At 48.9% G+C, this 25325-nt stretch overlaps 1 protein-coding gene across 10 annotated transcripts in view; it reads left to right on the forward strand.

Annotated features, from left to right (window-relative positions):
• The window catches only part of LOC135896749 (kinesin-like protein KIF12), a 535077-nt gene that overhangs the window by 160904 nt on the left and 348848 nt on the right, over window positions 1-25325 (forward strand). For all 10 annotated transcript variants that reach the window (XM_065425246.1, XM_065425247.2, XM_065425245.1 and 7 more), the window contains exon 5: window positions 22016-22085. In XM_065425246.1, the coding sequence (XP_065281318.1) occupies window positions 22016-22085 (70 nt within the window). The remainder of the gene's footprint in view (window positions 1-22015; window positions 22086-25325) is intronic.

Raw genomic sequence — 25325 nt, forward strand, 5'->3', positions numbered from 1 at the left:
AAGCGATGCAAATGAGAGAAAGGCAGGGAAGTTAACCAGAGTGAAAACCTCGGCTCTACTACCCTGCACTAGGGGAAGGGAAAGGGAAAGTGAAAACGGAAAGAAGAGTGGTGACAAAAATAAAAGCGTGAAAACAATGAAAAAGAACGAAATGGGATCATTATAGTATGTTTAATAGGCCACTGCCACGTAAAAATGTCAACAAAGCCTTGACCAACTTTCGGTGCGACGACAGTTCATGTCGGCATTCCAAGACTGACTGTTCTGAAAGTGGCGTGCCAAGGCGGTCTCTAGTGACAGCCGCTAGTGGCAGCCGGTGGGCGCTGTATCAAGGACAGTGGCAAAGTACATGTTCTATAGTCTCTTCGCCGCCGTAGTGACTGCAAGCCGCGCTCTCGTCCATACCGACATGGAAGGCGAAAGATCCTGTGCAAGTGACGCCAAGCAACAGTCGGCAAAGTACTGCTGTCTCGAGTCGAGAGAGTCCAGATGGGGGCGAAGTCGAAGGGACGGGTCCAGTCGGTGTAGACGTGTGTGCTTCAAACATAGTGTGTTCCATAAAGTCCTCATGCCTTCATTTGCAAGCACACGAATTTTCATTGCAGTGCCTATTCTTGAGAATGGAACGGAGTCTTGCACTCTCCTCATGTGCAGATCGGGCTGCTGCGTCGGCATGTTCATTGCCCATCATGCCACAGTGGCCTGGAATCCACTGTAACGTGATGTCGTGTCCTTGCTCGACGAGGTGGTGAAGCAGCAGTCTGATTTCTAGAACTAGTTGTTCCTGGGGTTCGTGGCATAAGGCTGAAACCAAACAATGAAGAGCAGCCTGGGAGTCCCTGAACACGCTCCATTTCTTGAGTAGTTCATCAGAAATTACACAAAGTGCACAACGAATAGCAGCGGTCTCCACGGCAGTCAGGGGCGTAGCCAGGGGGGGGGGGCTTATGGGGCTTCAGCCCCCCCCCCGAAATTTTTTCGTGCTGTCCATGCACCGCCGACCAAAGCGACCCCCGGCGCCGGAAATCCCTCTGAATTTTGTCTAGAATGTCTTTTTGACGCTCGAAAAGACATTTAACCGCGAAGATTGCAAACTCGGGCTGGATTTCGTGGCAACGCCCATACACCGGGAGTCACATAACGCCAAGCAGTCCCATCCGAGCACAAAGTTTCAAGGGCGCTTTGATGGTGAGCGGGCTCGCCGAGGCATCTCACTGAGGCCACGGAATCTATGGAGCGCATGGATATCAATTGCGAAACTTTATGGGTATAAATCTCATAAGCTCTTGATGTGAAAAGTGCATAGACATTTCCAAAGTTGTGCTTTAAATTTTCAATTGCGGAACTTTGTGGGTTTAATGTTCTTATAAACATTTGACGAAAAAGGTCCATTGACTTTTCTAAAGTCTTACATCGGAACATAGAACGAGACAAGCCAAATGAACACACTAACAGACAAGTTCACAAAGCACGCAGCGAGGTCCAATGAGACGAAGCGTTGGGGTGGTTCATTTGTGCCGTCATGTCACATAAAAAAATACCAAAATTTTTTTTAACCTAAGCCAGAACATCCAGGTCAAGACACTAAAGCCAGCCAAAGTAACTACGTTCTTATTTATTTTTTCTACTTTGACTTTTATTCGCGAGGACACATTGAGCCTCTTCTTCATTTTTTTTTTCTGTTCTCGCTACCCTACCCGCGGGCTGCCAGAGCCAGCCAGAGCGCATTCGTCTTTCTCGTATGGCCCCGACCACCGTGCGGTGCACTTCGGTGCGCGTTCGGTTTGCTCTGGCCGAGTGGATTTTCACCTGACAGAGTTTTGGACGCTTTCTGTCTAGCAGACGAGAAAAAAAACAGTGGTCGCTCGCCGCCATCACTGTGGGGACTCGAAGGATTGCACCGCATTCCTTGAGCGGAACCTTTCCGGAAACTCTTGTTTCGCCGCTGTAGGATACTGAGCAGTATGCGTATGGTTCTCAGTGGACCAAGCGTCTCATGTTTTCTTCGGTATTCCTTCCGTAGCCCCATTAGGTGCCCGAAGTAGGCATTCGATTCTGGCCAACATACTTTCCTAAGCGTTTTTTTTTTCATTTCGGTGCCTCCGCCTCACAGAAAAAAAAAATACATTGTTGCGGCGCAGCGAATTGTCGCATGGTGAAAGTTTGATTTTGATACTTCTTTTGCGGAAAGTAATGGGCGACGGGACGCTTCAGTTGCCGGATACGTTTATTATATTATTGCGAAAGCAATTATATGGACACTCCAGGCGCATTCCTGCCGTCGCCGTCGCCCTCATGTTTCGTATAAAGTCCAAGGGTGATAACATCGTGACCACGCGCTGCATGCTGTATGTGCGAGTGAAAGCGTGAGAGGGGAGGTGGAATGGGTGAGCTGACGATGTTGGCTCAGTCTTGTGGGCGCAAAGGAGAAAAGCGGGGAGCAAGCGCGCCGCCTTCCGTCGCGCGCAATACATCGGAAGGAGTGGATGGAATGGGGGCGGAATCTAGGATTCTGTGAATCTGTGATTGTGCAACATGTTTATTTGCCTTGTTTGACGCATTATATACAGTTACTTCTTCTTACATACATAGACTCATTGGAGACTTATACGTATACTTAAATATCTTGTTGCGAGGTTTTGTGTATACATGCAGTGAACTCTGTTTCCAGTGACACTTTTTTGTCCTTTATCAAGCCGTATTTTCGCATTTGTATATCCCATTGTATCTTTGCATTTCTTATGTACGAGGGCGAGTCGAATGAAAGTGAGCCTACCCTAACCGCGCAATAATGGTTCGGTTCATTATCTGCGAGGCATGCGCGTAGGAGAACGGCATGTCTCATTTACAAAAGTGACACGCAGGTGTGAAGATAAATGTTCTTTAATGCTCTCATACACTGGGTTGAATATGGTTGCGTCACATAATGGACACTTCAAAAGTTGAACAGCTCAGTGTCGCGAAGTTTTTGACAGCTGAAGGTGTTTCCAAAACAGAAATTAATCACCATATAACTGCCGTGTACGTTGAACACTTCATTTCATTGACCACTGTGAAGCGTTGGAGCAAATGGTTCAAAGGACGTTGCAAAGACATTCCAAGACCGGGCCAAAACCATCGTGCAATCACTACATTTTGGGGCAACCGAAAAAACAGCTCAAGGGAACCAGATACAGACTTTTTGAAGCAGCAACCCAAGGAGTTTTATAAGACGGGAATCACGCGACTCGTTAGTCAATAGGACAAATGTCTAAATTCTCATGAAGACTACTTTTAAATAAAGTACCCCGTTGTTGGCTCATTCATTTGACTTGCCCTCATATATCTTGCAGAACTCCTGCTTTTTATACGTGCTCCCTGTCGCAACTGTAATTTCGGTGCAATTACTCACGATACACGACAAGGGACAGCTACTCCTGCGTAATGCATTGCAACAAACGACAGCGTCATTGAGATTTTTCACTGGCCATTGCATATATACAAGAATGTAAGCACGGTTCTTGAATGACAAAGTTTCATTAACATATTTGTCCTCAACTTGTTCAGTTCATTGCCTTTTAATTTTTCATTTCAGCGGCATGCACTGCTTTCCTAGTTTCGAACTGATATAGTTCTAAAGTTCGTGTGATATTTTCTTTACTTAATAAATAGACAAACAACATGGAAGCATTGACGTCAGTTTTGTTGGGCACAATTTTTGGCACATACGAGTATAATATTTTATGAAAAAATACATATTTTACTTGTATTTACAGTGCGTAGCTTTCAAGAATTTGTTTGCAGCATCTTTGGCAATGACAATGCAGTTATTATTCATGTATTTGATCCCTCGATAAATTGTTTAAGAGGAAGCTTTAGCTCGGGCCCAATCCGACGCGGCCTATTCAAATGCTTGTAAAACGCAGAAACGCTTTTCTGAGATAATCCTGCTAATCGCTTTTATTGAAATTGGTTGCATTTGAGAGAGAAAGTTAAATCCTAGTGTCTGTTGGAAACAGAACTTCGATTTAGGGCCTGAATTTTGCTTAAAATATTTTGAAAAATTCGAAAGTTTGAAAAAATAGAAGCACGACGTTTACATACTAATAGCTATGCATGAAGAACAGATATTGTGGTTCTGTAAACGGTATTTATTATAACAGTCAAAGCGGACAAGTTTGCTGTGTCAATTTGTATCTTACGTGAATTGGTTACGTTGTGTACAAGGGTTCTGCAAAAGCCGTATTTCCACAATACTAAATTTTGAGATTCATGTGTAGCATATCTATTTTGTCCGCTGTAGATGTACTATTAGATGCAATTCACAGAATTGTGATATCATTTTTCATTGTTGAGTCACGGAGTTTTAAACTTGATAGTTTCGCTTCCTGAAAATTTTCAATTTTGGCCAATTTTTAATAAATAATTGACCACATAAATGAAAAATTCAAAAGCAGTAGTCACTAGAATAAAACTTTTTCATTTAAATGCAACAAACCTCCTCAAATTTGGTGAAGTGGTTGCAGGGAAAAACGAATTCCCCTTCTACATGTACTTAAATAGGAGCACCCGAGCTAAAGCTTCCTCTTAAGGAGGAGGCTGAGCTGCAACGTGCAGCTATATATATATATATATATATATATATATATATATATATATATATATATATATATTGGGCCAGTGGCGTAGCCCTCCCCCCCCCCCGAACAAAATTTCTGGCTACGCCACTGACGGCAGTCGATGTAGTCTGGTGAGACAGTCGAATCTTTATGGTGGAAATTTTTGCAGGAAAGATCACCGATTCTGACGCTTCAATCACGGTGTCTTATGGGACGAACACATTTAATAACACAGGTGAAACGCGAATGTGTGTGCGTGCCAATGGCGTCACGATGACCATCGATCAGGACAATAGATATGTCCGTACCTTTGTTCATAATTCTGCTTCACCTCTGTATCGTCCGCTAAACAGCTTCGCTGGTCATCCACTTTCACAGAGCGGAATGGCTTATGAATTTTTGCTCGGTTGTTAATGATAGCAGGTATCTTTTCCTTTGCCACCACCCATGAGATTGTCTCAGCCCCTCTGACATAGCGTTTGACTTTCGTTGTTGTCAGGTTGCTTACTACACCGTTCGCATACTTGTTGGTAAGCTTCCTAGCTCTTTTCCTCCACTGGAAGTCACTGTTTTAACGCGATGGCGTTAAAGGGACACTAAAGCGAAACAATAAATCAGTTCAGACTAATGAAGCATTGTTTGAGAACCCTGCAGGCAGTCATTTTAAAAAATAGTTTGATTATTAGATGAGAAAATGAAGGTCCAAGTATCAGTATTCGAATTTTGCGCCGAAACCCCAGCGCCGGTACTTCAGCGTGACGTCAGGGATTCCAAAGTATGTTTTCGCATTTTGGCCGCGTTGGCGGAGTAAAGGTTTCGGAAACTTGCCATGTTTAATATCTGGTTCCTTTAGAACACAATGTCAATCTGTCAATCTGTACCGCTATGTATAATTAGTAGGCCCTGGAACATGCCATGAAAATCCGAAACGTCACAGCCCCCAGGTGCGGGAACTTAGGTAGGCGTCGCCACCCGTATTTCGTTCTTGCCCTTTTTCTGGCTTACCAAACGTCTTATCGCTGTAAGAGTGGTGTTTTCGGTGTTGTTGAACGGTGATTTACTGATGCAGAAGAAATCATTTTTCACTTTAGTGTCCCTTTAAGGACCCCGTGTCGCAGAAACTCCGGCGTCGGACGTCGTCGCTTCGGCAAAGAGAATTTCGAACGAAATTCTGAACCACGCGTACCCAACCACTCTTCTACTACCAGAGTTGCTCATACCTTGTCTTTCATTCTTTACAAAATTTTTCCTCGGAATAAACCGGCTAATACAAACGTACCGAGGGACAGAGCAGGACTTCCTCGAGGAAATCAAGAAAAGATACATCTCGAAAGCGACGCCCGTCATACACCCTGACTACACAGGGCAGGTAAATGACAAATTAGAAAACAAAATCGTCGAGTCAGAGGTCAGGGCAGCTCTACAGAAACTCAATACTAAATCGGCACCCGGACTAGACGAGGCAACGAATAAAATGCTAAGGAACTTGGACGATGAGTCTATAGCTAAGTTAACAGAATATATTAACGAATCCTGGGAGACAGGGCAGATTTCGAAGCAATGGAAGACGGCACAAGTCGTGTTAATACCTAAACCGGGCAAGCGACTGCAGATTGAGAACTTGAGACCCATATCTCTCACTTCTTACGTGGGGAAACTCACGGACCACGTGGTCCTATCGAGGATAACCACCTACCTCGAGGACTGGCACGCGCTGCCACCCACGATGATAGGATTCAGGAGAAATCTCTCAGTGCAGGACGCTCTGTTACAGCTAAAACATCAGATCATTGAAGATTCGGGCAGATCGACAAAGGCAATTCTCGGGTTGGACCTAAGAAAGTCTTCGGTAACGTAACGCATGCAACAATACTAGATAGAGTAGAACTAGGACTAGTAAAACGGACGTACGATTACGTACGCAATTTTCTAACGGGCAAAAAGGCAAAGATCACGATAGCGGACCTAGTTTCGGAGGAGATCGAAATAGACAGCGCCGATACGCCACAGGGCTCGGTCTTATCACCGATGCTATTCAATTTGGCGCTAATCGGGCTGCCAGCCAAGCTACAAGAAACCCAGGGACTCAATCATACCTTATACGCTGACGATATCACCCTATGTGTGAGAAACAGAAGTGAAGGGCAAATAGAACAAACGCTTCAAACAGCGGTCGAAACAATCGAAAAATATCTAGAGGGGACAGGGCTAACCTGCTCGGCAGAGAAATCGGAGCTGTTGCTGTACAGACCGACTCGCAGAGGTCGCAAACCAGGCAACTGCAGGGAAAATCTCACCCATAGCAGGGAGATACAGTTAAAGACGGCTGATGGTAAACCCATACCCAGAGTTGATAGGATCAGGGTATTGGGGCTCCTCATTGAAGCCAAGGGCAAAAACGCAGAAACCCTCAGAAGACTGGAGGGAAATGTAGCGCAAATCATGAGGCTAATCAGAAGGATAGCACACAAACATAGCGGGATGAGAGAGGAAAACATGATCAGGTTAATACAGGCCTTCGTAATAGAAATTTCCTATAGTCTCGCTGAGAGCCCCGACGAATCGAGGTACTCGACGACACTTAGGAAGGCTGGTAGCTGATTACGACATGGGAAGAGGCTATCTTCCTGTCGTGAACATGGGAGCCCAGGTCGTGGAACTCTTGCAGAAGTCGCCCGCGATGCTGCAGATGAGCAGGACAGGCCAGCAGGAGGTGCTCCAGAGTCTCTGGTTCACCAGAGGCGGCACAGGCTGGCGAGGTGGCTTTCCCAAGGCGGTGCCGGCGGGCTGCCCACCAGTAGCAGCCAACTCGCAGTCGGAGCAGCAAAATTTCTACAACGGATGGCCGTTCCACCTCGAGCTTCCTGATTCGCCACTACTTCGCTTCCACTGGGCCACCTCCTATACGGTCTACCTCCAGCCTACTCCTCCGGTCGAACTCACTGGGCCCTCCCTGCCGGGCTGCTCTGATGCTGCTACGACGACCTTCTGCCTTTCTCCCTCCTACCCTCTCTCTCGTTTAATCCCATCTCCCCACTCTGCTGGCGCTGAACCGTACTCCCGCATGGGTTGCAGAAAATAGTGCTAGCCTTTCCTCCTTCACCGAAAGAACCACTTTTCTTCTTCATAATAAATGGAATAGTACACGTAGCGCCGTACTTAAAATGGCAGGTCGCGGAAAAAATCACACTAGAATGCCTCATTCGGAAAATATACAAACTAGCCATAGGGCTACCGATCCGCACAAGCACGAACAAGTTGGTGCAATTAGGCCTACACAACATGATAGACGAGCTCATTGAAGCGCAATGTTCGGCTCAATATGAACGCCTAAGACTAGAGCAGGCAGACACATCCTAGCGAGATTAGACATAGGTTACCACAAACAGCATGGTGTCAAGGTGGACATACCGAGAGAGACGAAGGAAACAATCGTAATACCCCCCATACCATAAAGAACATGCACCCAGAACACAATAAGGACAGACGAGAGAACAGAGCGAAGCAGATACAGAAGAAATTCGGCAGCGACAAGGACGCAGTGTTCGTAGACGCGGCTCGATACAGTCGCAGACGGGGGTTTACGGCAGCCGTAATCGATAGGGAGAAACAGCGCAAGACGTGCGCGACGATACGCGCCACAAGTAACGAGACAGCGGAAGAAGTAGCCATAGCGCTCGCACTAGCTCAGGTTAACGCAACCGCGATAGTCAGCGACTCTCAGACGGCAATAAGAAACTTTGCCAACGGCCGAATCTCCCCGGAGGCACTACGCATTCTTCTTGCAGGAGGCCAAAATTGCAAAAGAAAGGTATACACCTGGGCACCCGCTCACTCTCTCGCGGAGGACGGCAACAACGAGGCAGCACACGACGCGGCTCGAGGGCTTACGGACCGAGCCGCAGTCGCAAGTGACGCCCCGACACTCTCTGGACGTGAGGGTGCGGTAAATGAGCGGGAATGGGAGGACAGAATGACCACATATAATGACATCACGAAACACAATAGGTTACAGAAGGGCATATTCCCGCGACCTCACGCAATATTGACAAAAAAGCAGTCTGTCGCATGGCGGCAGTTACAAATTAGGACGTATCCGAATCCTGCGCTCTCGCACATCATATATCCGGATATATATCGAATGGACAAATGCAATCCAGAGCCACTCTGGAGCATATATTATGGGAATGCCAAGGGATATATAACAATAAAGAGAACGCGGCCTCTAGCAGCAGCTTTCGCACGCGCTGGGAAGTGGCGCTGTTCAGCCCCTCCCTCGAGGATCAACCTTGGGCCGTCCAGCGGGCCGAGGATGCCACCAGGACCCACGAACTCCTGGCCGGCACCTAGGCGGGGCCTTTGGCCCTCCCCACCAACTCGCAGGGCACGCAATGAAGTTATTTCCTCATTTTCCTCCTCGGAATTTTCAGAACGGCAGCACACAACCAAGTGTAATGAAAAAAAAAAAACACCGACAGCGCATATATCTTATGCTAGCTCTTCTCAGACTGATACAATAAAAGTGCGAAATAATAACTGGAGATCGACACACGCAAGAGGCCGCGTTTCTAACAGAAAGCTTGCCTTCGGGCACAGCATTCGCCGCCAGCGTTTCCCGGTAAATATTACGGTTGCATAAGCTGCAGTTGCCGCGAAGCCTGAAAAGCAGTCATAGCCTTTGAATGCTATAGCGTCCCACTCTTAAAGGCGAAGCTTCAGCGTCCTCCAAATTTTATGCGAAGCATACTTGCCGCACAACCACGCTCTTCCTTGCTGCGCCGCGCGCGGCCGCGTAGCTACATAGCCGGGTCTCAGCTCGTGCGCTCGCCTGCATGAGTTGTTTCTTCGTCTAGCCGAACCAAATATAGCCAAGCAACAGCAGTTCACCAGGCTAAACAGTGGTTCAGCAACTAAAATAAAGGCTAGTATGCTTCCTGGGCTTAACCTTAGCTAAGCCACAGCCATTTTTTTTTCTTGCACAAATACCTGAAACCTCTCGCAGCCCATTTATTTTCTTTTAAAGCGAAAGCATTACTGACCGCGAACTTGCGATTTCGCCGTGGCGGTGCTCCGAGGAGGCACATGACGTCACAACGCGCGCCTCGCCGCGAATATTTCTCTCTCGCTCGCTCGCTCCCTATTAACTACTGCGCATGCGCCACTAGTAGCACCGAGCCACCGGTGTTCCGCCGCTGCGCAGTGCCGCGCCTTTCGGGTGCCGCCGTTTGGTATGACGTCACACCGCGTTCTTCGTCGTTGCGCTTGCCTCCGCTCGTTTCGCCAGCTGTGTCGCATGCCTGATAACATGTCGGAGGATTGAAAAGGAAAGCTCGCGTGCGCCGCAACCACATTTGAGGCGGCAGTATGGACGGCGACAATTCTGATAAGCAGGAGGAGGCCTGGAATTGACATTGGAACGAGATGAAGAGAAAACGAATCGCCCAGCAAACAGACGAAGAGCGCGCCGAACGACTGGCTAAACGCCGCAACAGAGCTAGACAACCAGGCTAACCTAGGCTTGCAATCTAGATTAACCAAGGCTAATCATGCTATGTCTTAGCTTTCGCTACGTGTATCCTGGCATAGCCGAGCTAAGCCACTGCCAATTTTATGCGTAGCATATCGCAATCGCTCAGTTCAGCCCTTGGGCGCGGCCGGGCAGCCACCATTGACCTTGAGCGCAACCACCTGACTTGACGTCACGACAGCCGGAGGAAAAGCTGGGCCCCAACTCGCGGGGTCGCGCGCGGCCGCAGCCACCGCCTGACTCCCGCTCCTCGCGCTAGGGGCGCTGCGCCGGCGCGTGATACAATAGGGACGAGGTCCTCCGAGCTATGTGGAAAGGTGTAATGGTTCTAGGACTTACTTTTGGAGATGCGGTTGTTTGCTATAAATCAGGGGTACAATCGGGACTCGACGGGAACCAAAGGTCAGTGGGTCGCCTCGCATTGGGCGCTCACGGGAAGACTACAAATGAAGCTGTGCAGTGTGATATGGGCTGGACTAGTTTTGAAGTGAGGGAAGCTTGCAGTAAAATTGAGTATGAAGAACGGCTGAGGAATATGGAAGAAAGTAAATGGGCTGGGAGAGTGTTCAGGTACCTGTACAGGAAAAACATTGATTCACAGTGGAGGAAAAGAACTAGGAAGCTTACCAGCAAGTATGCGGCCTGTAGGGTGGACAACCCAACAACAAAGGTCAAGCAGAAAGTCAGAGAAGCTGAATTAATCTCATGGGTGGCGGCAATGGAAAAGAAACCTGCCATGAGTAACTACTTAAGAGGAAAAAACGAAATCAGGAAAGAAACCATTTATGATAACTCAAAGGGAAGCTCATTACTTTTCGAAGCGAAATCAGGATGCCTCAGAACACGCACCTATAAAGCGAGATATAAGAAGGAAGAAGAAGCATGTGCTTGCTGTGGTAAAGCTAGGGAAACTACGGAGCATGTTTTATTAGAATGTGAAGACGTCTACCCAGCGGTCGATTTAGGCACCACTGGCCTCCTTGAAGCCCTTGGGTTCAGAGGGAGCAGTAGTAAAGCAAACATGTCCGCAGTAGACATTAGTAAGAGGCGACTGGAGGATTGGTGGAAGTAGGGAAACGACAAAAGACGGAGACGTACAAAAGCACAGTTCGCAATAGGGGATCAGAAAATTTGGGCGTGGTAGTTCATAGTGTTTTTTTTTCATTGTTTAACCTAGGTAGATTAGGCAGTATAGTAGCAAGAGCTTGGTGGCGCAACCCACCGCCCCGTTCCAAAGGGGACGCTCATAAGATCCATCCATCCATACCTCGCCCTCACCAATGATGGGCTGGGTGGGAATCGAACCAGGGTCTCCGGAGTGTGAGACAGACGTTACCACTGAGCCACGAGATTTTTTTTCTTTATTGCCGGCTTTGACATCCACAAACAATGCAGAAAAAGGAAAAAAAACAGGTCAACAAGGATTTTGCTGGCACGACATATCAAAATTTTTTCAATGCTGCAAGTTGTGGGGATCGCACGCGCGTCCCAATATCTCCGGAGCGGCCACGCGGTTATCACGCGATAATCACGTGCTCGCCCGCGGAGGGTAGCTGGGGAGAGGGCACCTTCGCCGCTCCCGCTGCTCTTCGCGCCTGGCCGCGACGCCGCAGCCAAGGCACCCCGTTCCCTCCTTTCCCTTTCTTGGAATCGGGGAGACTCCTCTCCGCCGCTCGGGGAGAAGTGCTATTCCCCCGATGCACGGTTGTCTCACGGTGGAAGAGCTTGCGAAAGGCCGCATCTCAAATCAGCCGCTGAGACCGCCGCACGCCGTCCCCTGTTGCGCCCGGCCTTTGCGTGCGACTCACCGCCCCAGGGCCCGAGCGCGGATACACTTTTGGGTGAGCTGAACTCTTATCAGCCTCTTTTGTGGTTCCCACATTGTGCGGTTTGTTTCACCCCAGACGTGCGGAATGCTCCGCCGCTGTGGTTGTGTTTTGTGTTGTATTTGTGTGTGTTGTGGCTGTTGTTGTCTGTTGGAATCTTTGTACTCTAAGGTGAATAAACACCTTAGGTCGAGACTCACCCTGTCCCCCCTGGCCTGAACCCGCCGTGGTCGCAACTCACTGCGAACCGCGGGTTAGGGGTCACAGCTCTGACTGCTAGGGCTGCTGCGAAAGTGCTAGGGAGCGACTGCCGCTCCGCCGGCGCTGTGCGATCCAGAGAAGGGTCAGGTGCGCACGCGCGAGCCTGAGTAATACCCCTATAAAGTTTATCTAGCATGTCAATCCATGTTGGTTGTTCAGGGTGCCCGATGGACATCCCTGAACCGTACTACAGATTCAATGAAGTGATCACGTGTAGGTCGCGAATTGACATCAGCATTGTTGAACTGCGCTCCAGCTTTCCACAAACTGTGGAGGCCCAGGAGCATTATAGCGTCATACGGAAAAGCCTCCGTTTCTACCGGTAAGAATCTTATTCCATGTGGATCTAAAGGTAACTCTTTTTTTAAAGTCATTTGTAGCACATCCCAGGAAAAGATGGGATCCCAGCAATCTAAAAACGCATGCTCTATCGTTTCAGGTTTCTTGCATAAGAAGCAGTTAATGGACCATGGGACAAAAATACCCCTGTTATGCATCCATATTTTAACTGATAATGTGTTAGTGTGTAGTTTAAAGAAAAAGGTTTTTACCGAAGGGTGTACTGGCATTCTTTTAACCCTTTTGAGGAAGTCTCCTGGGCCTCCACGGTTTGACATACGGTAAATCGGTACAGGGAGCATAGTGTCAATTAGGTCCTTATACAGTTTTTTCCTAGTAATATTGGCGAGATACTGCACAGAAAACCGCACATGCAACATTCTGTACGCAAGCACGACTTCTCGCAGGTAACCTTTAACGGAACCATGCATTGCTTCACACGAGCATACAACAAATCCTGGAAGGTGACGACATAAAAGCACTTGCATGACTGTGCGAAGGAACACATCATTTTGATCGCGAAGGTACATAAAGCGCGACACAATTTGTCGCACAAATAAATGTGCCAACCCAAGGCCCCCTTTCTTTACTGGCAAGAAAAAGTTTGTGCGGCTGGACCTTTCCCAAGTCGATGCCCATATGAAAACGGCGAAGATACGGTGAATTTTTTGGATGTTGATCCGCGAAGCACACAGCACATTCATGACATACCATATCTTGGATGCAAGAAATAGGTTACAGACCGTGGCGCCCGAGAACATTGACAGCTGTCGCCCCTGCCACGCGTTAGTCTTTTCCTTTGCTCTCGCCACTTGTTCATTCCAGTACGGCTCCGGGTCGCGATAAGAGTCGATAGGCACGCCTAGGTAGGTTGTTGCAGTGGTTGACCACCGAAGTCGAGCGAAGCAGTCTGGCGTTTCTTCCCATTCACCATGCCAAAGCCCATAACTCTTCTCCCAGTTTATTTGCGCCCCGGTGCCCTTGCAGAAGGATTCAACTACCGCCACGGCGTCACGAATACTATTTAATAATAATATTTGGAGTTTTACGTGCCAAAACCACTTTCTGATTATGAGGCACGCCGTAGTGGAGGACTCCGGAAATTTGGACCGCCTGGGGTTCTTTAACGTGCACCTAAATCTAAGCACACGGGTGTTTTCGCATTTCGCCCCCATCGAAATGCGGCCGCCGTGGCCGGGATTCGATCCCGCGACCTCGTGCTCAGCAGCCCAACACCATAGCCACTGAGCAACCACGGCGGGTACGAATACTATTTCTATTTGAACAGAATATGGCGACGTCATCGGCATACGCCAATATTTTCACCTGTGTGGACTGTAAGCTGAAGCCAGTTATCCGTTCATTGTTTAGGATGGCCTTGCACAAAGGCTCAAGGTAAGCCGCGAATAGCAGGGGCGACAGCGGACATCCCTGCCTGACAGAAGACAGCACTTGCACGCTGTCTGTCAGGTCCCCGTTTACAATCACCCGAGTTGAGCAGTTAGCATACGCCATCCTGACAGCGTCTGTTATTACGCTTCCCACGTTGCAATGCTCTAATATGGCGAAGAGAACATCGTGGGAAACACGGTCGAAGGCTTTAGCGAGATCTAGTTGCATCATTGCCACTCGATCGCCAAATACATCGCAACATTCTAGCACACTTCGAGCTACGTGTATGTTCGTGGCGATGCTTCTACCCTTTATACCACAGGTCTGATGCGTGCCAACCAGCCTCGTTATCACACCCTGCAATCGTTTGGCCAATACCTTCATAAATATCTTGTAGTCGACGTTGGTAAGGCTTATCGGGCGATAAGACCCCACCAACTGACGTTTTTCAGGTGCCTCAGTTTTTGGGATGAGAACGATGTGCGAAGTTGTGAAGGACAGTGGTATATGTTTTTGCTGATACGATTCGGCGATAACTTTGAGTAGAATCTGGGCTATAATTGTTTTGAATGTTTTATAAAATGCTACACCTAGGCCATCAGGGCCGGGTGCCTTGCCGACAGGTAGTGTATCTATTGCATCCTCTATTTCTTTCATAGAAATTGGCTGTTCCAAACGCGTTCTTTCTTCTTCTTCCAGCTTTGGCAGTAACGACAGAAATTCCGCTTCAAAGCCCCCTATAATGGTGCGCGGTTGACCGAACAATTCTTTGAAATGATCAGTGACGACGCGTTTGATTACATTGCGGTCCTCCGAAACGTCATTACCGTTTCTTATTTGCCGTATTTCCTTATTGCAAGCGTATTGTTTTTCGTCCGATAACGCACGTTTTGTGGGCGTTTCACCGGCCCACAGCTTCTCGGCCCGTGCACGTATAACCGCCGCTCTGTACCTTTCCGCATCGATTCTCTCTAACTGAATTTTTATGTTTCTTAATTCGTTGGTGTAAGTACCTGGTTGGGAGCATTCTATACCCGTAAGAAATTCAAGTTGCTCACGAAGCAGTGTTTCGTTTCGTTTGTCTTCATAACGCAATGTGCTACTTCTTTCAATGGCTTTCATTTTTACTAATTGCTTAAACTCCTCCCACTCTACACCAATACTTAAAGATTGCACTGCGAGTAGCTTCTTTAGCTTCTCATCTACATCCCTAACGGAAACCTGATCCTCCATCAATTTCGCATTAAGTTTCCAAAGTTCCCACTTGAAGTACTTTTTGTTTTCTTTTTTACCAAAGGTTGCAATAACTAGACAATGGTCACTGAAAGACACTGGCTTAACTTCGTACGATGTGCATAGTGGCACAAGTTCAAGCGACACATACAGCCTGTCCAATCGTGCATGGCTATCGCCTTGAAAATGTGTGAATTGTGGACGCGCACCATTTGTGACAACACTTCCGATATCTTCTAAGTTGTGGTCGTGAACTACAACATTCAAAACCTCCGAACTCTTATCTCGCACTGGCAAACCTTTTACACGGTCTACCGAACGAGAAACAGAATTTAAGTCCCCCAACAAAACTAGTACTTTTTTTACAATCGAGATACATCTGAAAACGCTCAAAAAACTCTTTTCTCTCCGCCTCTACATTTGGAGCGCAAGCACAAATAACACGGAAATTCAGACCATATTGGAAAAAATCGACAACCAAGAGGCGTCCACTTTGGCACGAAAAGAGCGATTGCACAGTTACACCGACACTATTGCGGATGAAAAGGGCACAACCACCAGAGGCACCGACAGAATGACACACAAAAACATCATAATGCTGACGGAAAGTGGACACCATTCGATCAGTCGCTTCCTGGCTATCAATTTTGGTTTCTTGGATTGCCACCACGTGTAGATTGTTTTCTAAGAGAAGGCGACTAAGTTGACACTGTCGCCTTCTTGCTCCAAGACCTCGTACATTCAGAGTCGCTACACGTAGTGCTTCAGGAAGGTGGATCGCCATATCGAGAGAAAAGAAACCCTATCTTATGGCGTCTACCCTCACGACAACATCGCACGCCCCCATACCCCATTTCGGGATCTGCAGCACGAAACTACGGAGGCGGTTTCCCCGCCTGCCGTGATTCGGCCGGAATGTTCGGCCGCAGTTTCCAGGACGCTCGCCTCATACCTGCTGCTTTAAAAGGAGGCTCATAACCGCCTATTTCATCCTGTTGCGACGCCTTGCTCACGGCCTCATCGTGCGACTGCTTTCCGTCCATGTGGCTGGACCCTTCAGGGGAGAAGTCCATGGGCTCACCGGTTGGGTGGCGTTCTCCGAAGACGCGTCAGGCGTTTCCGCTGCGTTCTCTGACGCCGCCACGGCGTCCTGCGCCGGAGGTAGAGGCGTGTGTGCAGGAGATGCGCGAGCCTTCGGTTGCGCGTCCAACTGATGCGCCCTAGGAGCAGCCGACGTGGTCTCCTGCACCGCTGATCCGCTAGCTTCTTTCGATGCCTCCTCCGCGTCAGCCTCATCCATGAGTAGTGCTGACGTCTCATCACTGCTCACTGGCCCGGCGACGCTGGCGTACGTCCGTGCGCAGTGGTTCTCGTCGTCTCCAAAGCGACGGAACGAACCACACCGTGGAATTTGACAGTCACGCCGAATATGACCTGTGCCACGGCAGCGAAGGCACAGGGGTGGCCGGCCCGATACGACAACAAGCGCCAGCTCTCCAGCAACGTTCACCTGGTGCGGCAAGTCGTCGAGCTTCACGCCAGCGTTCAACTTCAAGGTCACCATCCGCGTAGTTGCCCCTTATCAGACACGCCGTGAGCGCGCCACAGCTCTCTTGAGATCTCCGTCACCTTCCCAAATGGCGAGAAGGCAAGACGCACGTCCTCATCTGGTACGCTGTGAAGGAGCCAGTGCAGCTTCATTCGAACATCCCGGTTTGCAGGGTCGATCACGAGACATCTCGCATTTTTCACTTTCAACTCGCCGATGTTGAGAATCTTCTTCGCGGCGTCGGCATCCTTGAATGTAACCGCCCACACATGACTCATGCGGTACGCGCCTAAGGCGATAACTTCCGGCAGGAGCGAAAGTGGAGCGAGCGCGTCACGAAAATCTTCCACCTGGTATGGGCGGGCACTGATGTCCCCGTGCAGGAAAACGGTGTTTAAGACAAGACGACCTGTAGGCAAAGTAGGCAGTACGACCTGGTATTTGTTGTCCGATGCAATAGCCCTGTTTCCGCGACCAGGCATGGCCGCTGTAGCCGCTCCGACGGAGCCCGTCATCGCACGTCCGTCACGCTCGGTGGCCGGAAGTAGACTCCCTCTGAGCCACGAGTTCGATGCTTCAAAGCGGTACAAAAGCGCCTCTAGTGAACGCGGTGTTGCCTTAGAAACGAGCTGTTTCTAAGGCTCAGGCGTGCGTCGCTTGCTCAGGCGCACATTTCGTTGCCGCGCCGAACGCTGCGTTGCTCGACGCTCACCGCGTCCGATGCGGGGCGCGTAGTCGCTGCGCCGTAGCCCATTGTCTTACACCCCTTGGCGACCCGCCGTGGTTGCTCAGTGGCTATGGTGTTGGGCTGCTGAGCGCGAGGTCGCGGGATTGAATCCCGGCCACGGCGGCCGCATTTCGATGGGGGCGAAATGCGAAAACACCCGTGTACTTAGATTTAGGTGCACGTTAAAGAACCCCAGGCGGTCGAAATTTCCGGAGCCCTCCACTACGGCGTGCCTCATAATCAGGAAGTGGTTTTGGCACGTAAAACCCCATAATTTAATTTTTACACCCCTTGGCGGGTCGACGGGAACGCTGTCGCGTTCCAGTCTTGAAGGCGAAGCTTAAGCGTCCGCTTTGCAGCTGTTATGACGTCGTATGGTAGCTACGCGGCCGCGCGCGGCGCAGCAAGGAAGAGCGTGGTTGTGCGGCTAATGCTTTGCATAAAAAAAAAAGGCCGTGCAATATGCAACGCATTCTTGGCTTAACCAAGCTAAGACTGGCCATTTTTTATATCCACACTCGTTTTTGAAAATCATTTTTACTCTGAGCTTCCGTCATTTCAAAACTTGTCAAGCCCATATCACCCTGCAGAGCTTCATTTGCAGTTTTCCTATGAGAATCCAATGGGAGACGTCTCACTGACCTTTGGTTGCCATCGAGTCCTCATTGTACCCCTGTCGTCAAGCAAACACCCTCATAAGTGCACGAGCAACTTCCTCGCGTGTGAAGTCTTTGATCTGCTGAAGCTGTGGATAGTGCTCGGGAACGGTAACACTACGCAATAGCGAGTTAGTGTTCGATTGAGGCTGCCTAATTCAAGGTGCGTTGCTTCTTCAACTCATCGTGGCTATGACATGAGGCGACGACTTCATAAACGGTGCGCGGATTCCTGACCAGGAGCATTTGGAATGTGCCATAATGGATGCCTTTGAAAATGTGCTGAAGTTTATCTGGTTCGGGCATGGCGGCGTTCACACGTTTACAAAGGTCTAGGACTTCTTCAATGTAGCTCGTGAAAGTTTCGCCAGTCTGCTGTGCTCGGGCGTGCAAGTGCTGGTCAGCGCGCAGTTTGCGGACAGCACGCGGACCAAACACTTCAGTGGACGATGTCTTGAAAGTTGACCATGCCTGGATGTCGCTTTCCTTATTATGGGACCAGAGTTTAGCAATGGCAGTCGGATAAAAGACGACGTAGGTCAACTTCGCGGCGTGATCCGACTTGTTATGTGCGCGGACGCGTTGGCTTCCACCTCGTTGTCATCTGTACCGCTGAAGACCTTCGGGTCACGTTGCCGGGGTACTACAGTGAAGATGACAGACTCGGGCGAAGGCACCGGCACATTTGTGTTGTCGGTCATGATGAGCGGAAGCAGTCGGGTTCCAAGCTCCAGGATGTAAGCGATAGGGGGAACTCCAGCAACCTCCACCAATTGATAAGATGTTTATTGGTGCTGCGTTCCTTTAAGGACAGTACGAGTAGGAACGGTGAGGCAGTCCATGGCAGGCATCCTCAGCATTGGCAGGATGCATTGGCAGAATGCATTGGGCTACGCATAAACGATTCCCACTCCTCCTTGCTGAACTTGGGGTATGTCGACCTGCACTCCCAGAGCATGTGTGCTAGAGTGGAGGTCGGCCCGCAGGCCGGGCATGCGTCGTCGCGATATACGTCGGGGTAAGCCTCGTGTAGAACGGCCAGACACGGATGTGTGCCGGTCTGTAAGATTCTTAAGAGAAACGGCTTGCGCCCCATTCAACTGACAAGTACAGCGCCTGCCTCGGCCGGACTCGACTCACTCGGAGGAGAAAGTCGAGACCGGCCATGCGCCGCGTGCGCCTTCCAAATCGCTTCGGCCCTGAGCCGCTACGGCGCTGCGCATGCGCACTTCGGCGTCGCAAAAGGTGGATTGGCCACGTGTGCGTGACGTTGCTATACTGTCGCAGCGAATCGCGCCTGCTGCCCCGAAACCACGTGTCTGTGGTGGAGGAGGTCATTTTCGCTCCGACGTGACGCATTGTTGCACGGTTTGGCTATATATAGCCAAATTGGGCTACAGAAAAAAATGTTTGCATCGACTTGGGCGAATTGGTTATGTGGCTATATTTAGACTGCTGAAGATCTGCGACTTGGCTTTGTATGGGCAATGAGTGGCGCACCAATCCACGCTCGAGAGCTGGCTCTCACTGAGCAGAAAAAAATCTGGAAGGATATATGTTTTAGCTGGCTGAGCCGGCATCGCAGCTGTGCGCGAGTGCGTGCGCGGAATGCCCCCGCATTCCCCTCTCTGCGCCGTTGTCTGAGCCGATGGTTTTGATCTTAGATGCAGTTAAAACCGGCCTCGGCAACTCCGCCGCTTCTGTGGCAGCAGGGTGCCTCGATGTCAGCGTCGCCTCCCACGGAGAAGCGTAGCATTACACCCTTCTAGTATACTGTAGTAGCATCGAGGCGTCGTATACACTCCTAAAATAGTTGCGCCCCCCTTTGGGCTGTATATTTGCCTCACGACAATAATCGTCATCTGTCTTGCCCGCATTTCCTTTGTTTAATGATGCGAGCCCGATACTTCCAAATCACGAACGGCATGGCAGCGCATTCTCGACAGGAACGTAGCGAGTGCAGCATTTTTCAGAAAGGAAAGGCGAAAGACAGGTGAGGATTATTGTCGTGAGGTAAATATACACCCCAAAAGGTGCAACTGTTTTTAGAGTCTAGGATATTAGCGCCATCCATCAGGCATGCAGGAAAGCAAATCCGCTTCATTCCCACCCCTACTTGCAACTCCGCTCTCCTCGCCCTCTCTCGTAGCCCCCTCATCTTCGACTTTGTCCTCGCGCGCCTGCGCGGAGGAGTCTGTGGAAGACGGTGGAAAATGATGGTGGCATTTAGGCGTGCCTTTGCGAAAACAAAACTTAAAAAAAAAACGCTGCTGGTGAGCTTCTGTTTCCAAACATGTCGAAATAAGTTTTAACGCGATAGTATTAGGGGCCTCTTGTCGCAAAAGATCTGTTGTCGGCGTCGGACATCGCTTCGAAAAAATTATTCCGAACCACAACCACGCAGGCCCTCCGCGTGGCGCAGAGGCATTACTGAACTAATTCAATTGCTCCAAGTAAAATACGTCAGACAAATCGTTAAGTACGACCTAAACACAATTAACTAACATGATAGCGTCGGAGTTTAATTTAGGTATACCAGAAAACATAATTCTGTTACGCGAAAACTGAAACACACACCCCTTTTCTTACTAGAGCGGCCCGCTCGATTCCTTAGAACAATACCGTCACCCGCGCCTCCGCGCATCCGCAGGAAAGCTGCGATTGCCGGGAAGCGTGACAACTAGTCAGGGATATTTGAAGTATATCGCGTTCCACTCTTAAAGGCGAAGCTGGAACATCCTCCAAATTTTTGCGCTCCTCTGCGCTTGCCTGTGTCGAACGCTGCTGTAGCCTGGTCGAATGTTGCCTGGTCTCCGTGACTAAGAGCGATCACAGATATGAACTGGCAACACGAACGTTAGAAATAATCTTGCACGTATGGATACTTCGAGATATTCGAGGCAGATGAGCGCTTCCTGGCCAGAAGCTGTAGCTTTCACCGTGGTTCGAAAATAAGCACCGGGAATGCATGGGACTGCCTATATAGGCTACCATAAGGGCATGATGCTGAACATTCTTTTGCTTTCATGTTAGCTAAAAAACATAGTTAGTAGTTAATCATATTGTATATAACTAGAAATAATAATTGAGTACTATCTGTCATATAATAAAGCACTGTGATAGGCTTTAAACAAATTTTATTCGTTAAGTGTGCGCTTACTGTAGGGTCCCTAGCGGGGAACTGTGCGCTCACGACGGCAGCCCTGCGGAGTGGGCATACTATGTAGCTGCTTTCTCGGCAGCGCCGCGGTCAGTTTTTTTTCGACCTTTGCAGCGATTCTGGGTCAAGCAGAAAGTGTTCTGTGTGCAAGCAGCGTGTAATTGTTATTCATGTCAAGGTTGGACATCACGGACATTTTGTGACGACAGGTTGCGCAAAAAGAGATTGCCGTAGACGAATGCGACAATGCATATGCAAATAAAACTGCAAATAAAAATGGCTATATTTGGCTACACATTTTTTGCTATTTTTGTTTTTTGCTACATTTGGGCTACAATTACTCTAGCTTTGGGCTACGCTGCCTCGTCCGACCTGGCAACACTGCTCCCACGTTGACAAGGCACAAATGAGCGTTGTGCGTATACTCCCAAGTAGCAGCGAGCGTTCGAGCAACGACGCCTCGAGTAGCGGTGGGACTGCAACCGTGGCCGTCGGGCCGCCGACCCGGCGGCGCTGGAAGAAGAGCGCGCTCGTGCCGCCGAGTGTGTGTGTGTGCGCGCACTGTGGGTGTTCGACCGGCCGGTTTTAAACAAGACATGTAAAATGGCGTTCGCGAGGATGATGATGATGATGACTTAGAACGAGCATGTTCACCTGTAGGAGGGACACAAGCACGCATCAAATCAATTGAGCACTGTCTCGATGGCTCCAGTATAGCAGTTCTGAATGTACCGATTTCCACCGCAGGTTTGCCAGCACGATCATGGCGTACGGCCAGACAGGTGCCGGCAAGACCTACACGCTAACTGGACCGCCGGTACGTTTCCATTATTCACAAAATTCGCGCAGGTATCAGCGCGGCTTCGTTGCAGTCTCATCTGCAGATATCAAGGCGCGATGAAATGTGCTGTTTGTTTCCACAAATGGTTTTGCGTAACACCGAAAAGTCTTCACGAACATGCAACCTTACCTCAATTGGAGCCCATGTCCAAATACATGGAAACGGTGGAATGAGTTTGCTCGGGATCCACTGAACCAGTTTTGATTGGGTTGCCTGAATTGAAATGGAGAGGTTGGAACTCTCTGACTGTTCAAAGCTGTGTCTATTATGCCATTAATTATTTTACAAGGATTGCGAGAAGCCCAAAAAAACGAAACCGAATGTTTGCTTAAGTTGCGCGGGTTACTGCATGATATAATGTGTGTAAAGAACACGCGCGTACTGACCCGCTTCGTGCAGTGACAGCAGAAATTTGTTGCGGAACTTATTGTCCATGACAAACTGCACGTAGTCTGGGACAGTCTGTCTGCATCCCGGCCTCTTAACGCGCTCTTTTTGCCGTGAGCCATGGTCTCTGGGCCCAGCCACAGCAGGTGGCAAGGATTTCGCTGCAGACACGAGGCCTAGACCTTTTGCCTATTCAAATTGGGTCTTGAACTGTTCAATCCCAGGGCCAGGTAACGGAAAGTGTAAGTGCACCGCAAGAGGACGCTGTTGTGAATGAGGATGTATGGGGTTTTATGGCGCAAGGGCCAGATATGTCCAAGGAGCGCCACACACACGGTAATATGTTTCCAAACAATGGTTTATGAAATAGGGAAATCTGCTGTGAATGGTGGGTGTAGCATGACTACAAATAGGCCTAAAGTCATTCGCTGTAACTTGCGCAAGATATATTAGTAAAAAAACAATGACAATGACCAGCGATGTGAGCTATGACCATAAATGTTTTGTTACGCAGGGATCATGTAATAAAATGTGTAGGTGGGCATAGCCTTGGTGCCTCAACAGGGCCCTTGAATGCAAGGGCCTGGGGACACGTGCGCTATACTAGATGTAACGAATGCAATAGCAGCCTCTAGTAAGAGGCCGTACTACGTAACCTTTGGACTGATAATGTACAGTACCCACACTCCGCAAGAACGTTGCTGACGGTCAGTCTTTTATCACATCTGCTACATGTAGGAGGTTGATCACCAGTCAGCAAGAGTTTATGTGTGCTCTATGTAGGCCCCATTCGTAGTCGACAGAACGGAACATCAGTTTCTCGTGATATTATTCATGGGGAAGTGCTTAACTGTAGCTTAATTAGATGATGTTTATTAGAGCTTTGGGCCTTGCACATACGTTGCCAATAGGCTCTGAATTTTTTCTGAATGAAACGTTTCAATCTATGGCGGGGACTGCTATGGAAGTGCCTATGTCTTTTGTTGCTGTGGATGTGCCGATTTCGTCGGCGAGCACATTACCCTCTATGCCTCTGTGCCCGGGCACCCAACACTTTATGACTAGTTGATTGCATGCATAAACAGCGCACAAGAGTGCATAAAGATCAATAATTACACGATTTGCATGATTTTGTAGCGATAATGAAGCATTGACAATGCTTAGAGAGACGGTAAATATAATTGCCTTTTCTAAATTTAATTGGTTGATCTGTTTCACAGCTTATAATAGGCTGTAGGCTTCAGCCGTAAAGACACTTGTTTGCGCATGCAGAATTGCAGACAACGAAGAGGACGGACCGACTGCTGCATGGTACCCCTGTCACACGGGCACCCGCGAACTCCGTTGACATGAAACTTCCTAGCAGATTTAAGGCAATGGAGTTGCGGCCATGCTACGCGGCGCAGTGCGTGCTTTCGACGGAAGCCGCATAGGACAGAAACGGCGCTGCTGCGCTCACTTTCGCGTGCAACTGCTCACATGTACGGTCGCCGTTAAAGGAAGTTTTTTTAACGCAGTATGGTAATCTAATAAAATCACAGCAACAGAGCTTGCTATATGCTACCGTAAGACTTCTTTTTCAAGTATAGTGAAGTTGAAAGGGATGCTGGCCACACTGCGTTCTTGCTTTCGTGCGTGGCTCACGTTGTTCGACCGGTGCGCTTCGATTTGTGATTCTGTGCTGTGTAATCGTGCGTGTGTTCGCGGTGAGCTCACCTGCGTCCAGATGGGTGACGAATGGATAAACAAACGAAATGGCGGAACGACATTTCCCCATGCGGCATGGGGAAGCATTGGTGTAGAGGATAAAGGCACTATGTCCTTACATATCAATTAAAAACTACCATTACGTGCGTGTAAACGAAGGTCAAAGAAATCATAATGCTAAAATTTGTAAGTGAGCCAGTTGCGATGATCTTATTAGCGCGATTTTCTTCGCAGCTGTAGCTATCTGGAAACGAGAGTACTCCATCCAGCAGTAATGGTCATTGCCGAACTTTCTTCGCCAAAATCTCCATTGAACTTCCTTGGCGCAAGGAAGACCGTGTGGCACGGAGCGCAACTCCCTTGACGTAAAGACAAAGGAGTTAAGCGAAGTTCATGAGCGCCGGTGTGACAGGGGTATAAAACACGCCGCCTTGCGATTTTGATGCATCTGTGTAAAACTCCGGAGAGCAGCATTTCCACCGAAATTCAAGGAAGTACATTCAGATGTTAATCTCAGAAGCACGCTTACTGAATACAACAAACGACGTGTCACATTCCACGAGCTGCCACTGCCATGACGGTGGCCGCTTCGCCGGAAGCATTAGATGGTGTTCTAAAAGTGAGAAACACATTTCTTCACTGATATTCCTTACACGCAGTGAGACGGGCTCCCTTGCTGTGGAACCATTATTAAAAAGTATGGCACAGGACACATCGTTTACAGTTGTGTAACAAGGGTGTTCAGGATTCGAGTTAACTTTCAAATAATCTGTGAAGGTGGAATATGGCCTCTGTAGACGGAGTGACCACTCATTTCATTCTACTTAGAGGCTTTCTACGGGGCTTATTCTGAAAGCACCGGTCGCTAGGCGGATACCTAAATGGGGCACAGGGTCTAGGATTTTTAGCGCGCTTGGATTTGCAGAATGATAGATTGTAGCACCATAGTCAAAGTGAGAGCGGAGAAGGCTCTCGTACAAGTTCAGGAGGCATTTTCTATCGCTACGCCATGTTGCGCAGACAATTTTTGAAATGTTCATCGTCTTCACACATTTTGCCTCACGGTACAAGTTAGGCGATGAAGGTAAGCTTTCAGTCTAGAATTATTCGCGGGAATTTCTG

Source organism: Dermacentor albipictus, chromosome 2 (genome assembly GCF_038994185.2).
Source record: "Dermacentor albipictus isolate Rhodes 1998 colony chromosome 2, USDA_Dalb.pri_finalv2, whole genome shotgun sequence".
NCBI lineage: Eukaryota > Metazoa > Arthropoda > Arachnida > Ixodida > Ixodidae > Dermacentor > Dermacentor albipictus.